Genomic DNA, 21,755 nt, shown 5'->3' on the forward strand with positions numbered 1-21,755 from the left:
GGGGACCCCCCCCCAAAAAAAAATACCCATGAGGCTAAATTATGCTCAGTGAGATGCCCAGAGGTCACACGATGCTGAGCGTTAGCTGGAAGAGAAAGCTAGAAAACAGGGTAGAGCGTGAATTGGCTGCTTTAGTTCCTATGATAGTTATGATAGCACAGTGCTTCAGAATAGATTGGGGGTAGGGGGTTACATTGCACAGCTAAAAGTCATGCTAGCATAACTGTTTAGTTGAATACCTCCCAGAAGTAGGTGTGGCTGGCTGACTAGTACACTGAACAGAATAGCTGCTACTGGGAATGGGGGGCCAGGATATAATGCAACATTTTGTTTTGGGTCCAAAGTTGTTCCACACTACTACTACTAAAATCAATTAAAATTGACTGCTATTTTTAGTAGCATCACTATATACAGTGGTACCTCGGGTTACATACGCTTTAGGTTACATACGCTTCAGGTTACAGACCCCGCTAACCCAGAAATAGTACCTCGGGTTAAGAACTTTGCTTCAGGATGAGAACAGAAATCGTGCTCTGGTGGCGCGGCAGCAGCAGGAGGCCCCATTAGCTAAAGTGGTGCTTCAGGTTAAGAACAGTTTCAGGTTAAGTACGGACCTCTGGAACAAATTAAGTACTTAACCTGAGGTACCACCGTACAATGCTTTACAGAGTAACATGGAGACAGGTATCTGCCAAGAAGCTTAAAATGTTGACAGTAAGCAAGAAAACAGAAGGAAGTGTGGAAACAGAGGTTAACTGATTATTGTGTGCAACTGCAGCACATACGCTTTATTTCAGTGAGGAATTGGCTTCACAGTAAAGGTTGGTTTTGAAGAAGCATTTCAAGAGAGAACGAGAAGTGGCATCATGTAGGCATTCTCCAAGTTTCAAACGATTAAGGGCAGCAATAATTGAGCAAGGTAGTTTAAGGGAACAGGAGACTTCTGGGAAATAAGGTCAGAAAGACAGAGTAGGGCAAGGCTATGAAGAACTTTGAAAGTAAATGCAACTAGTTTGTGTTAGATGCAAAGGAACGCATTGCAAGGAAGGATCTGAGAAGGTGCATCACATAAACCAGTTAACAAGAGAGGAAATGAGAAAATTCACTGTGAAGAAAAATACAGTGGTACCTCGCAAGACGAACGCCTCGCAAGACGGAAAACCCGCTAGACGAAAGGGTTTTCCGTTTTGGAGGCGCTTCGCAAAACGAATTTCCCTATGGGCTTGCTTCGCAAGACGAAAGCCCATAGGGAAATCTCCGGGACAGCGGGGAAGCGCAGCGCGTCTTCCCCGCTGTCCTCGGACCTCCTCCGAAGCCTGGCGGCGGGGCGGGGACACCTCCTCCCGCCGCCGCCGGGCTTCGGAACGATGCCCCGATGCCGGGCGGCGGGGCGGGAACCTCTCACCCCCCCGCCCGGCATCGGGACGATGCCCCGATGCCGGGTGGCGGGGCGGGAACCTCTCACCCCCCCGCCCGGCATCGGGACGATGCCCCGATGCCGGGCGGCGGGGCGGGAACCTCTCACCCCCCCGCCCGGCATCGGGACGATGCCCCGATGCTGGGCGGCGGGGCGGGAACGCCTCCCCCCGCCGCCCGGCATCGGGGCATCGTCCCGATGCCGGGCGGCGCGGCCGCGAAGCCTGGGCGCGCTGATCTCAGCGCGCGCAGGCTTCTGCATGCCAGCAACTCTCCGCAAGCAGCGGCAGCGCTGCCGCTGCTTGCGGAGAGGTCCGCGAAGCCTTGGCCGGACAGCTTTTGAAGGCAGGTGGGGGGGAGAGCAAAGACTTTCGCCCCCCGCCAGCCTTCAGAAGAAGTCCAGGACCTCTTCTGAAGGGTGGCGGGGGGCAAAAGTCTTTGTCCCCCCTGCCTGCCTTCCCTGGGGCTTTTAAATCGCCCCGGACAGCAGAGAAGTCCTCCGCTGTCCCGGGCGATTTTAAAATGCCGCCCGCCAGCATTTTAAGATTGCCCCGGACAGCGGAGAATTCCTCCGCTGTCCCGGGGTTTTTTAAAATGCTGGGGGTGGGAAGAAAAGCCCTTGTCCCCCCCCCCAGCCTTCAGAAGAGGTCGGGGGACAGACTGTCCCCGGACCTGGTCTGAAGTCGGTTTCCCTAGGAACGCATTAATTGATTTTCAATGCATTCCTATGGGAAACCGTGCATCGCAAGACGAAAAACTCGCAAGAAGAAAAAACTTGCGGAACGAATTAATTTCGTCTTGCGAGGCACCACTGTAATGAAGAAGATATGAAAAATAATATGAGAGAGCTAAGGAGGAAGTGTGAAAACAACCCTGTTTTGCTCAAGGATGATCCTTCTTTCTTTCTTTTTTAACATGCCTGTGGTAGGGTGCTTTAGGTCGGCCTTAACATTACGAAGAAGCGGGTAAAGGAGTACAAGTCAATTGCACCAATTCTTTCTCAATTTATTTTAAATATTTCTTAGCCACTTTCCTGTTAAAACAATATCCAAAATGAGTCTGCATTCCGATTCTTTGGAATGTATGCACTGGCCCTTAGTCATAAGATAGTATTTCTCTCTGCTCCTTGATAAATGCTTGCCAGGAAACAAAACACTGGGAGTATCGCACCATTTCACAAGTTGTCCAGTAACAACAGTTAAGTGGAGGCAGTGCTAGAAATTTCAAGACTGAGCTGCCGATTTTTTCACTCCCATCTTCTTCCTATTCCTCTCTCCATGGTTGAGGAGTTCCATACTTAAGATTCTCCAATTATCCTTGCCAATGCCATCCTGAGATATCAAGGTATTGTACAAGGTGTTTGTTAAAGATTGTTTCCATGATACGTTTAGGCCAATATTCCCAATGCAGCAAAGAAAGGTTTAAAATATGAAGACCAATAAAAGAACACTCTACAACAGCAAAGTATTCTTATTGCAGTTAATTAAGATGGATGAAGGTTTCTACACAAAGTTGGCACAGCTATATAAAAGCTAGTTATCAGAATAAAGATACTATTTCTGACAGTTAAAAAAAACCAGTCTGTCAGGTGCAAACGAAAAGAGGGGTTCTGCACCTTTCACATTTGTTGTCCCATCCTGTTATAAAAAGCTGCACATGCTCTAATTCCCTTTTCTACACAACTCTTGAAAGACAAGGACCCTCTCCTCCTTTGCATTTGGTGGCATATTCCCCAAGCATATGTTTCAGAGTGCCAGCTACATAAACTCTGTTGCAGTAAAAACAAGAGCCTTGTGGCACTTTAAAGGCGAACCAATTTATTATGGCATGAGCTTAAGCTTCTGAGTTCACTTCAACACATGCATAAAATGTTATCTTCAGTTGACAGGGATAACCACAAATACAAAAATAAGCAGAGAGAGAAAATAAGATGGTGAGACCATCATGACAAAGAAAAGTGAAGCTGCATCCAGCCAGTGTGGCTTTTCCTCTGATAATGCCCTTGTCTGTACTCCTACAGCAAATGTATTTTCCATCACTAGTTCTGAGCAGCAAAAGCATTCAACACACGCAATCTATGGACAGTAATTTATGCTAAAAAGATTGGCTAATGTTTAAAGATTGCTGGCAAATGTTTACTTCTTCTGCAACCTCCCTGTTTCACCAGAAAACATAGTTTGCACTGATGTATCTAATGACAACATTGTATTTCACTGTGCAAAAATATAGTTTGATTGCACATAATGATATGAACACACACATAAGCTATGATGGACGACAGCTCTGACAATCCTAAACACATTACTGCAAATACCTCCTATTCTGTCATTTGAAGCCTACTCTGAACTGCGTTCCTTTAATTAGCCATCTAAACTAATGTCTCCTGTTTCTCCAAAAATAAGGCATTTTCCCATAAAACTGATCTGGCTCAATGCCCAGGAAGGATAATAATCAGTCCTGGGCCAGTGACAGCTTTGAGGTCCACAGGCTCCCTGGGAGCACAGCAGAATTAGGCTCTTGCTTTCAGGCCTATTCCAAGACATTAGAATAATATGAGGAAACTTCCTTTGATTATTGTTCTGCTGTTTTTCTGCCAAATGATGATAGTGTGTGAAAGTCAAGCACCCTAGAAGTTTGCATTAACCTTTTGTTCATTTTATACTCCCTCAGAAGTCTTACTGACCTTGATGGTTTCACAAAACAGTTTTCTGTTATATTACAAGGAGAGCATAATTTTACATAAACATTGCATAGATGCTCCAGAGCCCAATAGCTTGCAGTGAGAAATATAGGCATGGGAGCTAAGTGCAGAGCATTGGTTTCCAAATATGACCCAGTGCACTGCTATAGGGCTGGTTCACACAAAACGCTAAATCTTTGTTTAACACTACATGCACAGCTTCAGGTGAACTAAAACTAACTTACTGGAAGCCTGCAGCTGTGCTCGTACTAGGTTTGGTACAAGGAACTGAGAATAAATGTCACCAACCATCACAATTTCTATGATAAGAATACAAACCTCAGCAACTGTGAGATAAGCATTTCAACCTCTTGAATTCTTCTGCTGCTCAGATTTTAATCTCCTTCCTTTCACTCAATGGTCTGCCTTTACCACTCTGCTGACCTTGCTGTAGTAGCAGCAGCAGCAGCAGCAGCAGCAGAATAGAGGTATCTCCCCTCAGTTACAGCAATGACCAGTGCCCCTTACAGCATTTCTCAGTGCTCCTGCCATAGCAGCATCAGGCACTGGGGAAGGAGCAGAAAGATCCGTCCTTCACTTCAGCCCAAACAGCAAGGTGAATATGCAGATAGATGGGTGGTAGCAAGAGGAGTTTCAGAACAGTGGGTGGGATGGAATTAGTTTGGGAGTCTCACAAACATTCGGAACACAGCTGGGTCTGACTGCATGTCCCAATTGGGAATGTAATGGGTTCAATATATCTTAGATTGGCTCAAGAAGGATAAGCTGACAGGGATTCAAGGAAAACAGGAAGCAATTTACTAGAATTAAAGCATCTCCAAATTCCCATGTTAAGCAATGGCTAGTGAGCATTTAAAGGTATATTCCAAGTCGCACTGTACCTGATAAATCTGTTTAGAGACTATTGAACAGGAGTTCTGATCGGCAGATAAATTTCCATCAGAGATTACTAGTTTGAGTTTGGCATTGATTTCAGTGAGGTGATGGTATTCCAATGGCTCAGGTGTGTAACCTTCACCTGGTACTAGCATTGTAGTTGCTTCTTCCTAGAAAAAGGAATAACGAATTAGTCACACTATCTGGGCATATGAACTAGGACCAAAAAAAACCCTGCCATGTTATTTTTAAGAGAAAGAGATTCTCCTCAGCACAAATAAATGCAGATCTGATACGAAACCATGTGTGTTAAAATTTTAGTTCATCAAGCAACATCTCATAACCTTTCATAAAAATACTGATTATACATAACTTGCATAAAGGATAGGGGCAGTGCTTTTTTTCTAGGGAAAGAAGGTACTGGTACTGCTCAGCAGCAAGGGGGTTGGAGGGGATGCACTCTGCACCTGTTCAGAGGCACGCTGCATCGTCGCTTGGGTGCCGACAAACAGGCCAACCATAAGAGGTCCACAAGTTTTGAGAACGGTTTTGCAAGGTCACCAGAAGAATGCTGATTACTGGCAGGCTAGAGGCTCTTATTCCTAAGAGTGCTTGGGGAAATACTAATTATTTTAAATTTCATTATAAAGCAAAGAGGAGACAAATCCCAATATATTAGGTACTTATGTACAAGTAAGAAATAAAATTACTTTCTTCTTGTAGCCACTTTTGTAGCAAAAAAACCAAACAAACAAATCACTATTTAACTCTCACTACCCAGTACTCAGAAAATATCAGTGTGCACTCGGGCAAAGCAGTAGTGCTTTCATGTTACCAATAAGCATCCACACAGATGCAAGGTTCCACTCCATGTAAAATGTTATGCCACCACTGAAAACCAAAGAAGAATCCAGATCTGTACTAATCCTCTGAAATGGAGAGTACACACTACTGTTTTGGACCAACCTGGATGAATATCTGTGTACCTGAGTTACTTGAAGTTCACTGCTCTCATCTTCAGTATCTTTCAGCAATTCTGACAGCCTCTTCTTATCTTCCTCTGGCATAGCTACTTGGTTAACTGAATCCTTGGCCAGCTGAATAAAGAAAGTAATTTGGAAGCCTGAAGCCACTGAAGACTGATGACGGAATGATGAGCTTTTAACCTCCATTATGGTATTATAGTCTTTTATTATGTTTATATCTTTTATATTTCCATTTTTATTACAGTATTACACTTATGAATGAAAATAAAATAAAATAAAAATAATTTAAAAATAAAAATAAAATAAAGTCCAGCTGCTGCTAGCAAGCCACCCACTGCAATATATGATAACAAATGTGGTAGCTTATGGAGAATACTTTGAAAACTTCACATTTTTGATACAGAAGGATATGTATCAACAAATCCACCTGAAAGGACAAATGGGTTGCAGATAATTTTATCAGAAGGTGAAAAACTTTGCACAAATAATGGCTGACCTCAATGCTCAAACAACCTATAAACAACCAAACAACCCATAAGTCTTCTTTCCATTTCCTGACAGCAGAAAAAAAACTACAGGCATAGCATTAGAAAAGCCTGATAGTACAAAATAAACAACATGGGCTCCATAAATGCCAGTTCAGTAGATTCTAGTATGTTTTCCCAGAAATACATGATTTAGCTGAAGTGATCAGCAATCTAGTTATCATCCTTTTCCTAAAAACTTCAGGCAGGTTATATATAGGATAACCTTTGTAGCAAAGTTAATCATCCATTATTAATTTCTAAATGAGTAGCATGATGAGACTTGACAAAGAGTTCTAATCCTGTACTTTGCCATGCAGACTGTTAACACATACCTCTATGTTCTTTTTAACAAAATCAGTTTTTTTACTGGTTGTTTCACTTTTCTTAGTCATATTTTCCATTTTCTTTATTGAGCTTCTTGTTCTATCGTCACCTAAACAACACACAATTCAGGGGGGAAATTCTAAAAGTATAACTGGGCAAATACAGTACACAAATATAATTCAGTATTCATTTCGGACTATATTAATTTCAGTAACCTTTCAAAAATATGACTAATAAAATTAGATGGATTTCAGTGCAAAGTCATTTGTTACAGTCATGCACAGAATTTTCAAGCAACTAACTATAGCCTAATCCAGTAGTTCCCAAACTTTTGGGGGCCACCACGCCCTTATCCCCAGTGCCCCCTCCTATCCTACCCTATAAAAAGCATTTCTTAGAATAGCTGTTTGCACGAATTACTAAGGAAGATAACACAATAAAATTCAAAACAGTAACAATTTAATTGCACGTTTATGCAAAACCCAACTAAAACTATTTAGTTTAAAATCAATTCAACAAAACGAATGAACTTGATCCAGTTATATTTATCTGATAGTCATTTACACCTCCAGTGCCCCCTGCCACCCCCTTGCCTCTTAAGTGCCCCCACTGGTAATCCCACCGCTTTGGGAACCACTGGTCTCATCCTATCTATGCCTGAAGTTACTCCTATTATTTGAATAGTCCTTCCTTTAGCATAAACCGTGCGCTGCTCTGGTTTCGCCAGAAGCAGTTTAGTCATGCTGGCCACATGACTCAGAAAAACTGTCTGCGGAAGTGGACAAACGCCGGCTCCCTCGGCCTTCACAACTGGACTTAATTGCCAGGGGTCCCTTTATCTTTACCTTTAGCATAAATCTGCTCAGGACAATGACTGCCATTATACTTCAAATATACTGTACTTCCCACAACAAGAAAACACTTATGATTAATTCAAACCTGCAAAATTGTATTATGCTACATATTTCTGAATGTGCTATAAATTTGTATTTACTTCTTTAAACATTGCCTTTTTGCCAAAGCACTCAATACTCTCATAGCACTGCCTTCCTCATCATTCAGAAGGAAATGTAGTTAAAGGCACTACAAATATGATGTAGTAATTGCCCCAAAACTTTAGGAGATACAAATCGAAAACTGCACTACATATCCGGGTAGGCTGCTATCTGCAACCCAGAGCTCTAACTGGTTTGTTTGTCAACCACAGGTCCCCTAGTTCATCGTAACAGGAAACTGTCTTCTGTTCAAAAGCAAAAGTGACATGCTTAACCTCCTCATACCTACAAAAGAGTAGAGAAGAGATGGGAGCACTTGAGTCTAAGATGCATGCAGGATCATTCTTGTAACAGGACAAGATGGTTACCCATTATGTCTAAACCAGTATCCCCAGGCAAAAGGCAGAATTGTCACTGAATCTATGGAACAAAGGTAAACTGATATAACCTGTACCTTGCTTGGTTTGTCTACTATTATTCCCATAATTTTCTGGATGAATCTGCGTGTGAAATACACTAACAAACATTTCATCTTCTTCAGCAGCAGGAGAGTCTGTTAATAAAATGTGGCATTAAATAACTGATAATTATTTACATTTCGGAACAAAAAGATTAAAGTATATCAACTTAATATTTGTAAGAATGGAAGCCTGTAAAGTTTCATATTGATGATTGGCATTGTAGTTAGCTTCAACGACCAGACCACTGGTAGTGTGGTGTGGGATCAAGGAGACACCTACATTGAGACTGAGCATCATTTCTTTCTCTCAACAGAATATACAATTATCTAGTTTTCACAGAAAGGAATGCCATTGTGCCACCTCTCCCACTCCCTAAAATTACCATTTCAGAACAACCTGGAAATATAATTAAATGACTTCTTCTATATACTCCTCATTCTCAAAGGCTGGCCACGTGCTTTGAGCTATGCATTACTTTCTGTAAATATGAAGATTTCTACTCCAGCTATGATCTGATATAGTTATCTAGTACTGTACATATGGAAATGCCCTAACATCCCATTTGCTCACTGAAGGAAGGGAGCCATATAGATGTTTACAGTAACAGCACAGTCAAGCAATGGTTATATTATCCAGATGCTCATAATGGCTGTATTTCCACTTCCAACAGTTCAGACACATAGGGTCATACTAGTGCTATATGTCTGCTTTAGTTAGGAAATGTTGCAGTGTTAATTCAGGAGTGTGAGAAGGTACCTTTTGGATGATTCCTGTGGCACGTAAAATTACATTTTCACAAAACTGAGTAGCAATGAATAAGAGACAAGACAATTTTTGGTCTAATTCTTTTAAAAGGAGACAGAGAAAGTCAGTGGAAAAAATATAAATTGATTGCAAGTTCAAAGAGATACAAAGACCAATTCCTTTACCCAATTGGCATAGGATAAAGAGTCAAGTCACACAATGCAATGGATGTGTCAAGAATGGACCCATAGGCATAGCCGGGGGGGGGGCAGGGAAGGCAGCTGCCCCTCCCAATCAATAATAATACAATGGAACCTCTACTCACGTACGGAATCCATTCCGGAGGTCTGTTCACGAGTCAATCCTGGTTGCTGGTAGAAGCGCCATTCCACGCATGCACATTCATTCGGCGGCAGCGCCATTCTGCGTATGTGCAGACGGTGGCAGCCACTTCTGCGCATGTATAGTTGGCAGAAGCCGCTTCTACGTGTGCGCGAATCGCGGCAAACCCGGTATTTACTACCGGGTTTGCCATGGTCATGAGTCGGATTGTTCGTGAGTAGGGGTGGTGATAAATTAAGGTTGTACTGTACATTGCTAACTGAGGTTCTGCCCCTCCTAACAAAATAGCTGCCCCCCCCACAACAAAGGCCTGCCCCCTAACAAAAATCCTGGCTACTCCCATGAATGGACCCATGAACAAACTTGCACTTGGTGAAATGGGTATCCTCACCTACATTTACAGTAGGCTGAGCAGTAGCACAATACAGTGGTACCTTGGTTTACAAACTTAATCCATTCCGGAAGTCTGTTCTTAAACCAAAGTGTTCTTAAACCAAGGTGTACTTTCCCTTAGCTGCAGGGGACTCAATTTACAAATGGAACACACTCAACAGGAAGCAAAACATGTTCTTATTCCAAGGCAAAGATCACAAACCAAAACATCTACTTCCAGGTTTGCAGCAGTTCTTAATCCAAGTTGTTCATAAACTGAGCTGTTCTTAAACCAAGGTACCACTGTATATGTGTATTAAGAGGACCAACTTAATAAATGGAGCAACAGCATCACAACCATTTCACTATGTCATGCACTTTGCACAGAGCCAGTTTGATTATTTACCCACAAATGCTGTCAGAACAGTTCGGTGAAGAAATTTATCTTTTCATTGTCTGAAACTAGCTAGTGCTCATAAAGCTCTCAAACGTCAGCCAAGAATCAGCCAGAAACTATAATGTAAACGTGTTGAAATAACAGCCCTTCTCTGGCAACTCTACAGAACATGCAGAGCAAGAACCACAAGACAGACAATGACATGAATAATACAAGCCAGCTTGAGTAGATAGAGTGCCTTTTAGTCAAGTAGACTACACAATACAGTCTCTTATTCAGGCACTGCAGATGCTCAGGATATTTCAGAAAGACTGAAATATATTTGATTGCCGTGTTAGTCTGTTGCAGCAAAAACAACAAAGTCATGTGGCATCTTAAAGACTACTGTTTTGAGTTACCACTGTTAATTGGGAAATTATCACTGCATTTGCCTATAGTCCCTTTGCTTAGTGGACAGTCAACTGCAAAATTAATTTCAGAAGCTCACCTTTCATAGTGCCAAGACTGATTAAACGCTAACCTCTTCGAGAGCTAATTAGTGTATTACATTCCAACCTTTATTTTCAAGTAAATTAAGCTATTTAGCAAAATTCAGACAGAATGGGCCTGACTGTAGATATGCAGTACAAATGCCTTGGGCAAGGAGGATCCTAAACTATTTAAACTATGCATAGTTCTGTTGGCCAGTATCAATGAGAAACATGATCTCTACAGCAAAAGGTACCTTTGTAAAGTAAAAGGGGGGGTGGAGTTCTTCGGTTTTAGCACCTGGGCAAACCATCTCTCCTTACTTTAAAAAAAATAATAATAATGAAAGATTCAGCAAGCATGTTCCATTGTCAAATACTGCCACCTGATGGTAACTTAGTAGGTTTGCACCAATTTAAAGCACCACACATGAGGTCTTAAATGTAATTCAAAAAGTTTACATGCAAGTATGTCACATGTGGATTTGTTAAGCTAAAAGCCTGCAGGCAAGGCCTGCCTAATTTTTATCTACATACGTTGCCTAAACAATAGTGACACTATTAAAGCGGAGAACAACATGGTTAACATTAATGCTGTACTGTTTTTAACACTTGATTGGAAGCCGCCCACAGTGGCTGGGGAAACTCAGCCAGATGGGTGGGGTATGTATGTATGTATGTATGTATGTATGTATGTATGTATGTATAAATAAATAAATAATAATAATAATAATTATTATTATTCTCTGATTTGACACTTACCAGGCATTTCCGGTGACGGTGTGGTCAAAGCTAAAAATCTCCTGGTGTTTTCTGCTTCTTCGGTAACCACGGAAGAACTTCGAGATGTCATAGACTGAACAATAAATAAATATATATTTATATAATACTGCATGCCAGAGAAAAGGTAGACCAGAAGATCCCACAGCTGTGCCAACTTTCTTGCATATGACAGTGACAGTATAGCAAGGAATAGCCAGCCTCCCAACACTCTCATCTCTGCAGATGACCCTGGTGGGACTGGGGCAGAGCAGGGATGGGACTTGGGGTTCTGCAGATGCACTGGCTAAGTCAAACTGAATGCTCATGTCAGTGCATCCACACAGCCCTGACCTCACCCCCGACCTGCCCCATCCAGCTGCAGTGACACCAGTGTTGAGAAGGTGGCTCTGCAGCTCCACCTGGTAAACCCTGGCCACCACTGATCTCCAAAATGCTTGTTAGAACACTGTTTTAAAGGTATGACTAAGTACTGAGTAGCAGAGGGGTCAGCAACCTTTTTCAGCCGTAGGCTGGTCCACCGTCCTTCAGACCATGTGGTGGGCCAGACTATATTGGGGGGGGGGGGAATGAATGAATTCCTATGCCCCACAAATAACCCAGAGATGCATTTTAAATAAAAGGACACATTCTACTCATGTAAAAACACGCTGATTCCTGGACCACCTGCAGGCTGGATTGAGAAGGCGATTGGGCCGCATCCAGCCCCCGGGCCTTAGCTTGCCTACCCCTGGAGTAGCACATGCTTTTGTGAATACTGCATCAGGGTAGCACTTGTCATAAGATCAATAAAGACTTGAACAGTTCTCCCATATAAGGTCAGCATCTGATTTTCTTAAGACATTGAGGAATTTAAATTTGAGTGAAATGCATTGTTTTAAATCATGCTAGTTTACGTAAATGTTTGCTCACAGAAGAATTTTGAACTTAAATTGAACATTTCTAACCTGAAATATTTTTTTGTAACAGTTTTTATTCATTTTCATCTTTAAACTGTTTAACCCGGTTGCTTTGTGATAGACATTTGTTTACATGATTAGAGATATAACATGCAACAATTAAAGGTAAAGGTAAAGGTACCCCTGCCCGTACGGGCCAGTCTTGACAGACTCTAGGGTTGTGTGCCCATCTCACTCTAGAGGCCGGGGGCCAGCGCTGTCCGGAGACACTTCCAGGTCACGTGGCCAGCGTGACAAGCTGCATCTGGCGAGCCAGAGCCGCACACGGAAACGCCGTTTACCTTCCCGCTTGTAAGCGGTCCCTATTTATCTACTTGCACCCCGGAGTGCTTTCGAACTGCTAGGTTGGCAGGCGCTGGGACCGAGCAACAGGAGCGCACCCCGCCGCGGGGATTCGAACCGCCGACCTTTCGATCGGCAAGCCCTAGGCGCTGAGGCTTTTACCCACAGCGCCACCCGCGTCCCTTGTGCAACAATTACATTAAATTAAATTAAAAATGAAACTATAAACACTCAGATAAACAATTCTGAACATATTAACAAAGTTATTTCAAAGTGCATATATCAAAATTATTACAATTATTTCTAACCTGAAAATCTTCCCACAGTTTAGTTCTCATTTCCCTGCCTTGTTTTTTAATTGCCCTTTCTTGAGATTGTTTGTTGGCCAATATCTGGTCCAACCTTTCCATCTTCTTTATAGCTTTCAGCATGCGAGGATCTACATCTTTCTCCTTGGAGTCTTGCGGGTATGCAGAACTGACTGTCACTTAAAAATTAAACATATTAACAATAATTCTTATAAACTGCATTTCAAGTAGCATTTCAAACTGCATATTAAAAGCAGAGATCTCTGGTAAAAGGGCAGAAAAAAGATATCTGCCCCATAGTTAGATGGAGGGTGCTATCTTTTTCTCCATACAATTCACCTGTAATATACTGCCACTTCTAGGGGCTTTTAATTCAAAAGTTTTGAACAAGTGCTTTAAGTACCACATTTTCTTTTTTTACAATAATTTTTATTAATTTTAATACCAATCCAATAATAGCCACCTTATCTCAAACCAAAGTACAGTCCAATTAAGAAACCACAAAGAGCCAATCATTCATAAACCGAATTAAACAATTTAAGATGGCTTCCCATGCACTGGGTATAAGCATACAAAGTTCTTATTTCTTCTTGCTTTTTGCAGCAGTTCAGGTGTTAATCCTTTGTTTAGCAGCCACTGGTTTCCTGACTTTCAATCGTAGTTACAAATTTATTAGCTTTTGTATCTGCTAAAAGGAGTTGGCGTTTGTATCCAATACGTTTCCCGTATGAGATATTAATTTTCCTTCTATTTCTTCATTAAGGACCACATTTTCTAAGCTGCTGTTAAACTTTAGTTTTGTGTTTAAAGAAAAAAGAACCATTAGACCATCTCATTTTTAAAAAAGAAGGACTAACAAATCACACTCAGAAAGGTTTGAAAACCTGAGATCGATCTAATCTGTATTCTGATTCAGGCATAGTCTGTTGCTACAAATTGGGGAGCAACCCAAAATCCTCCCTATCCTTATTTAGAACAGTGAAAACACAGCAACAGAGTTTTTAATATATGCTTGTTGTAAACAGCTTTAAGGTCTTTACAATTAATTGATATATAAATTTTGCGCAGACGCCTCCGGGAATACAGATTTTGCCATGGAGTCACGCTTGAGGTCATAGAGGGAAATGGAAAAGTACCGTATGGTGGAGCTAACACACTTGTGCCCACTATCTTTCCACACACTCCACCCCCAATGTTTCTTTAACTATGTACAGGGGTCAGCAAACTTTTCCAGCAGGGGGCTGGTCCACTGTCCCTCAGACCTTGTGGGGGGGGGCAGACTATATTGGGGGGGGGGGGGTGAATGAATTCCTATGCCCCACAAATAACCCAGAGATGCATTTTTAATAAAAGCACACATTCTACTCATGCAAAAACACCAGCGTGCTCTGGTCCATGGGGTCACGAAGAGTCGGACACGACTAAACGACTCAACAACAACAACAACAACAAAAACACCAGGCAGGCCCCACAAACAACCCAGAGATGCATTTTAAATAAAAGGGCACATTCTACTCATGTAAAAACATGCTGATTCCCGGACTGTCCACAGGCCGGATTGAGAAGGCGATTGGGCCGCATCCGGCCCCCGGGCCTTAGTTTGCCTACCCATGAACTATGACAACAAATGCCTGAACAGAACTAAAATCTAGACTTTAGTCTCTAGTAGGGTTGCTAACACTTTTGCTAGCCTTGATCCTCTGCCTCTCACAGCAGTTTGACAAGAAGAAATTTTATACTTTCTCCCCAACACTGTATTCACTTTCTAAATTCATGTGCATCCGGTTTCTGAAAGCATAGCAGCAGAGGCTGACAAAGTTGGCAACATTAGATGTTGTTCTACAAAAATAAATCATTACTTATACAATAGGGGGTGGGGAACCTGTGGCCTTCCAGATCTTGTTGGACTCCCAACTCCCATCAGCCCTGGCCAATGTGGACAGGGATGAAGGTAGCTGTGTTCCAACCACAATTTCCCCAGAATTACTATTTGCTTGATCTGGAAATAAAGTCACCCCAAGTTCTCTTTATCCACTATCTACTTATTTGTGACACTGAATAAACGACGACATGCACAACAGCATGTCTTCTCCAGGTTCAATTGCTGGAGAAACATTGGTTATACCTTTTGTTAATCTAGCTAATTCATTCTGAGGAGCATTGCTGCTACAAGACCATTTGTTTTCAGCCCAGTCATCTTCAGAATCTGCTGAGCTTGAGGAATATTCTGAAAAACAGAAGTCATGCATGAAATTAGCAGCACCTTTAGATTTGAACCAACAGTGAGATCATCATTACTACAAACTAAGAAACAACTTGGAACAGTACACAAGTATATGGAAGAGAAAGTTCTGTCAAATACAGTGGTGCCCCGCAAGACGAATGCCTCGCAAAACGAAAAACCCGCTAGACGAAAGGGTTTTCCGTTTTTGAGTTGCTTCGCAAGACGATTTTGCCTATGGGCTTGCTTCACAAGACGAAAACGTCTTGCGAGTCTTGCGATTTTTTCCCGCTCCCCCCCCCTTTTTCTAAGCCGCTAAGCCGCTAACAGCCTTTTAGCTGCTAAGCCGCTAAGCCTTTAATAGCCGCTAAGCCGCTAAACCGCTAATAGCACTAATCCGCTAAGCCGCTAATAGGGTTGCTTCGCAAGACGAAAAAACCACTAGACGAAGAGACTCGCGGAACGGATTATTTTCGTCTTGCGAGGCACCACTGTATCTGTGTAGCTTTAAACAATTTTTAACAGTACTACTTACATACTGATTGTTAACTACCTCACCATATTATATTAATATATTTTGTAGCTCACAGGAGAGTGGTGTTGCCACCCTTTTCTGGCACAACATGTAATCGAAATGGGTGCTGGACAGGCAGAAATTTAACAGGCAAAGCTTCTCCGGCATGAATATACTATGGTGATGACATAATCATTTATTTCATTTCTGTCTGTGATGCAGCAATTAAAGGCCTACTGCACAATCATGTTAGGAAACAAGCAATACATCTCCAGTGAAGAAGAGGCATTAGTTTGACCACCAAACCCTCTGGAGCTTGGTGCACAAATTATTATTAAATTATTCCATTACAGAAACTATTCAATCTAGGGCTGCATACCAGATCTGGCAGAGTCCCAAGCCAAACTGGACCCATATGGAGGGACTCAGGTATTGGATGAGTCAGGTTCAGACAGCCACAGATAGTTACAGGTCAGGTTGGCTGGCCCAGAGTGATCTATGTCTGTTAGGGCAGAAGAGAATGCTAGGCAGGACAGGAAAACCCTCTACCCCCTCTGCCCCATAGGATCACCCCCTCTACTCAGCAAGTTTTGAGCAGAGGGTGCAATCTGGGGGAGTGTGCAATCTAGGGACTGTATGTCTCAATCAGTTCCAACATTCACAGCACTTTTGCCCAGTATTTTGCATTTCACTGATATGCATGAGAAAATTTAATATAAAATAGGGCGCTAATCCCAGGAGCTCATGCTGTAAGACAAATATTTTACACAAAAGGAGATTGCAACTAAGCATCTAGAAGAATTTTCTGACAGGAAGAGCTGATCAACAGTGGAATGGTCTTTCTTGGGGGGTTGTGGACTCTCCTTCCTTGGAGGTTTTCAAGCAGAGGTTGGATGGTCCCCTTCATTGCAGGGGGTTGGACTAGATAACCCTTGGGGATGCCTTCCAACTCTATGATTCTATGAAAAAAAAATTGGGGGGGGGGTCATCCAGCAGTCATTGTTCACCCAGCCTGCTATTTCTCCCTTGCTGTTCACCTTCCTTTTTATATTATCCCCCTTTCTATTATATTTGAAGCTGCAAGATTTCATCACACATCCTCCCTTATGTACTGCTCTAGTTCTGATTGGATCTAGGTTTCATAGACTCATTAAATAGCTGAGCACATTCTCAGCAAAACTTCCTGTTTCCCCCACCCCAGGGGACCAACTATTACATTAACTTAGATAAACTTTTGTGAAAATCTTTTATCATGTGCAGTATCCATTAAGCTCAGTGACTTTTCAAGGACAGGACTTTATCACTTAATTAATAACAGTTTATTCGATTGTGTGAATTGGCCCCAAGTCTAAAAGCATACTGAGGGTTTGAAATAGAAGAGCAAGAAAAGTGGAGGTTATTCTGGGTGCAGATTCATTGTGCAAATAATATGTCTTCCTCTTGTGATTTGATTAATTTGTACAATACTTGAGTCATACTTGAAGCAGCAGAAGCAGGTCAAAGTGCAAAATTCTGCTCTCAAATATATTTAACCCTTCTTTTTTATCTACATTCAGAGAATTTCTCAACTGAGTTTCTAAAAAGCTAAGAGAAGAATATTTATATAGTTCTGTAACTTTAATATTGAGTTTTCCCATAGAAAACCAAGGTGGCAACCCTAACACACACTAAGGAATAGGTCCCACAGAACTTACTTGTATGTAAACAAGCACTGTACGCATACTAAATTTCATACCTTTTACCTGATTTGTACTCTGTATTACCAGCTGGAAACTACTATTCATTTTTTCTTCAGATATGACTTCTGAGGTTCTCATTTTTTTGGTTCCATATTCCTCCCTATTTTCATCATAATTTTCTTTTGATTCATGTTCTTTGTGATCATTATAAAAAGCAACCTAGAAATGATTGCAGAAATAGAAATTTGCTACAAGCACATTGGTCACAATTTCTCCTTATTATCATTTGGAACCATAAATAAAATTTCCTTTTTAATGTAATTTCAGATGAAATCTAAAGATCTGATAATACATTACAAATATTTATAAACTACTGTATTCATTTTTTTAAAGTCTTGGGAATAGTCACTTATTTAGTTGCCTGTGCAAAGAATCACTTCCAAGTGACCAAACAAATAAGCTTTACAGCAGTTGGCTCTCTCTTTATTTTATGCCACATATCACAGTGCACAGGCAGTCTAGCAAAATGTTTATGGCCTTATTTCCTAGGTTGTTTTAAACAAAGCAAAAAGAAAGAGAAAGAAAGAAAGAAAGGGGGGGAGGGGAGGACAGGTAGTGAATGAGAGCAAAAAACGAGAAGAGTATCAAGACACATGTCCCCCCTTCAAAGTATGATTTATATACACACACACACACCATAGCTGTCAACTTACAGATTTGAAAATAAGGGATCAGCAGCCAAAATAAGGGACCTGCAGCCTCACCTGCTCCAGGCACTCCAGTCTTTCTGTCCTCCTGCAGTCTGGTCAAACTCATGCTGGTAGCTTCGAGAACACTGTCCAACCAACTTTGTAACCAGAGGTTCAACTGAATAGAATCTGAATCACATGCACCACAAGGCCTATGCAGCCTCAACTTAAGATGGCTCCCTGGCCTGGCTTTGCACTGCAAAGTTTGCAGCAGCACGTGCAACAAAATGGCGTCCAGCATTCAAAAAACCCCTCAGCTTGCATTAACTAGCCACACACAAGGCATGCAAGCTCCACCCCCCAGTCGTTCTTAGACTTCTTATTGGGTGAGCAACACAGCCAAGCAACACAGTTGGAGCCTCCCTCCTCCCTGGCCGGCCGGCAGGGAGGGAAGGAGAGGAGCTGCTTTCTTTGAAATTTAAGGGACATCATTTAAGGGACATTTAAGGGACATCCATTAATAAGGGACAGCAGCGGGACATGGCGCTGGAATAAGGGATTGTCCCTTCAAATAAGGGACACTTGACAGCTATGACACACACACACACACAATTCATTTAATAAATGAATTGTTTCAAAACATGGGTGGAACCTAATCATTTGTGCAGATGCCTATTTTGAAAAAAATATGGGATACACCCACAGGCAGAGGAGGGGGGGACTTTTGCCAATTCCTTCTTCCCCCTGAATAGTTACTCCAGGTGGTTGGGGGTCCCTCCAAAACAGTGTGGGGTGTGGCACTGGAGACTGGGGTGGAGACAGGAATTGGCAAAAATCACCTGTCCCATTCCTCCAACAGGATCCTCCAATGGATCAGAGTCTCTACCATGAAAGAGGATTTGAGGGATGGAGCCAACCCGAAATACACTTTATTATGAAAACATAAAATATAAGTACAGTGGTACCTCGGGTTACATAAGCTTCAGGTTACATATGCTTCAGGTTACAGACTCTGCTAACCCAGAAATAGTACCTCGGGTTAAGAACTTTGCTTCAGGATGAGAACAGAAATTGTGCTCCGGCTGCACGGTGGCAGCAGGAGGCCCCATTAGCTAAAGTGGTGCTTCAGGTTAAGAACAGTTTCAGGTTAAGAACGAACCTCCGGAACGAATTAAGTACTTAACCCGAGGTACCACTGTACCAAATATGGGTTTTTCAAGGACTGTACCTCACTAATGTCACTATAATTATAAACATTAACAGCATCTCTCACAAAAACTTGAAAACACTGTAGAAGAAAGAGCAAGAAAAACAGTGGACATAATAGTTACCTTAGGCAGGCTTGGTGCTGGTGTTAAAATCTCTAAGGATGTGCTTAAAACTTTGCTCCCATGATTAATTCTTGAGCTAGATGCTGGCCTTGAAATGTCATCCAGGCTTCCCCTTGTAATATCCATTAAAAACTGAAATAAGCAGATAAAGGGAGCACATTATATGGCATGTATTAAATTAATTTGATATTCATCAACCTGCCGTTCTCTTCCACATTTTCCACACAGCGTATATTAGATAGAAACAGCACCCCTCTTTGGATATTCTTGTCATGACTTAGGTAAAGACGTGAGGAAGGCCAGCAAGGATACACAGGGTAGTTCTGCCTCCTGTCACTGTTCTTGCCATCCTTCATGAGCAGGAGGACAAATTTGTGAAGTGGGAAGCCTTTTGTTTTGTTTTTATGTAATTTTTAGTAAATTTTCTGTTTTACAATTTAAAGTACTCATTTTTAGATCCTTAAGATATCAATGACTTTCCTTCTCTTTCCATGGTTCATTTTACATAGCATAAATCCCTGCATAGTTTACAGAAACTATTCTGTATTCCATTATTACATCCATCATAACTTATTTACACTGCTGAATTTATCCTAATGCTGCCAGCATTTTCAGCTGTACAGTTATTTCCCATATATTCAATAAACGTTTTCCAATCTTCTCTCAACGTATGTTCTTCTTGTTCTCTTATTCTATATGTTAAATCTGGAAGCTGTGCATATTCTGTCAACTCATGTTGCCACTCTTCTTTGGTTGGGACCTCGCTCATTTTCCATTTTGGGGCTAACAAAACACGGGCCGTATGTATGCAGTTGTTGCAAACAACAGAAAGAACTCTGGGTTTTTTGGGAAAGTACTTTTAAACATTTTTTTACCAATTCATTATGTATCATTTCCCAAGGAAGCCTTTTGTATTCTTGGAGGTTGTTCATTTCAATATTCTGGAACGTTATGGTTCCAAAATGCACAGTAAGTCTCTGCACATACAGGAGGATTCTGACTTTACATGTTCAACCTTCAACTCATAGAGGGGGATCAGCACAGCGACAGGCAGAGCTTGTGCACTTCTCCCCATTGCCCTAAATCTCATTAAGAGAACCCAAAGAGCACTATAGTTCCACGACCATATGGAAACAGTGGGGTGTTAGTTAATGGCATGATCCCATACACAAATTAGTACAGTGATTATGGGCGTAGCTAAGGAGGGCCAGCTCCCCCCCCCCATCAAGTAAAACAATAGAAATACTTAACTGACTGACCAATCATACTAAAATGAGGCTGCATATTAAGCTGTATTTTGGGCTGTGTTTTGGGCCGTATTTTGGTTAACTGTTTTTGTTTTGTTTTTTTCTATTGCGTTTTGTTGTGGTTTCTGTTTGGTGTTGGTCGCCCTGGGCCCGGGCCTGGCCGGGGAGGGCGGGATATATATATAAGGCAAGTTAGTTAGTTAGTTAGTTAGTTAGTTAGTTAGTTAGTTATTTATTATTTATTTATGTATGTATGTATGTATGTATGTATTAATTAGTTGGTCGGGAAATGTTAACTTGCCCCGCAAAGTAATAAACAACAACAACATGGCCATAATCTGCAAAATTCGCCCTGCATTAACTCACCCCGCGCAGGTTCTCTGCAGAGCGCTCCAGCGGACGGAGCGAGCAAAACGCCTCTGTAAACAGACAGCCATGAAGACGATACGCTTCTCAATTGCTATGGCAACCCATTCGAAGAGCAGAACCCGGAAATAAGGTAGGCACTAAGGGCGGAAGTGAGCCTTCTCGGAGTGCTGCTGAGCATGCGTACCTGGGAAATGCCCGTTGAAACCCTTTAGCGACGTTCTAAAACAGTTAAATGAACGCGTGGCTGCGGAGCCTGGAGATGCGCCTGATCTTACATATTATGAACTAACCTGGATGTCCTCGATTCTGGCTCCTGCACTCAGGCGCGTCCGTTTAGCCCACATGTGCTGCCGAAGTATGTTTCACCAGCCCTTACCTTTAAGTTTGAGGATAATCTTCAGCCAGGATCAGGGCGCCTAGGTATCTTGCTGAAAACTGCTGCTTCCATCCAAGACTGCAATCCAATGCACAGCAAACAGTTTCTTTTGTTTACTTTATTCCTGCAGGTGCAATAGGTAGTTCGTGTGGTGTATGCTTGAAATGCTGCAGTCCTGTGCGCACTTATTTGGCTGTAGGTAGCATTGAGCTCAGTGAGGGTTACTCTTCAACAGAAAGATCCAGGGCTGCATTGTATCGGCCAGTTTTAATTTCCTTACACGTGCGCGCCGTTATTGCTGAGAACGAGACGGGTTCTCTCTCTCCAATGAACCCCCACAACAACCCTGTGGTGTAGGTTAAGCTGAGGGATAGTGATTGGCCCAAGCTCAC

At 42.1% G+C, this 21,755-nt stretch overlaps 1 protein-coding gene across 2 annotated transcripts in view; it reads right to left on the minus strand.

Annotated features, from left to right (window-relative positions):
• FSIP1 (fibrous sheath interacting protein 1) overlaps positions 1 to 21,098 on the minus strand; it is a 99,389-nt gene extending 78,291 nt beyond the window's left edge. For both annotated transcript variants that reach the window (XM_077926674.1, XM_077926667.1), the window contains exons 1-10: positions 20,985 to 21,098; positions 19,372 to 19,503; positions 17,408 to 17,570; positions 15,063 to 15,164; positions 12,938 to 13,116; positions 11,371 to 11,464; positions 8,280 to 8,378; positions 6,839 to 6,939; positions 5,980 to 6,090; positions 4,999 to 5,163 (exon numbers count right to left, since the gene is read on the minus strand). In XM_077926674.1, coding sequence (XP_077782800.1) covers positions 4,999 to 5,163; positions 5,980 to 6,090; positions 6,839 to 6,939; positions 8,280 to 8,378; positions 11,371 to 11,464; positions 12,938 to 13,116; positions 15,063 to 15,164; positions 17,408 to 17,570; positions 19,372 to 19,497 — 1,140 coding nt within the window. In that variant the 5' untranslated portion in view covers positions 19,498 to 19,503; positions 20,985 to 21,098. The remainder of the gene's footprint in view (positions 1 to 4,998; positions 5,164 to 5,979; positions 6,091 to 6,838; positions 6,940 to 8,279; positions 8,379 to 11,370; positions 11,465 to 12,937; positions 13,117 to 15,062; positions 15,165 to 17,407; positions 17,571 to 19,371; positions 19,504 to 20,984) is intronic.
• Positions 21,099 to 21,755: the final 657 nt, after the last annotated feature.

Source organism: Podarcis muralis, chromosome 1, assembly GCF_964188315.1.
Source record: "Podarcis muralis chromosome 1, rPodMur119.hap1.1, whole genome shotgun sequence".
Lineage (NCBI taxonomy): Eukaryota > Metazoa > Chordata > Lepidosauria > Squamata > Lacertidae > Podarcis > Podarcis muralis.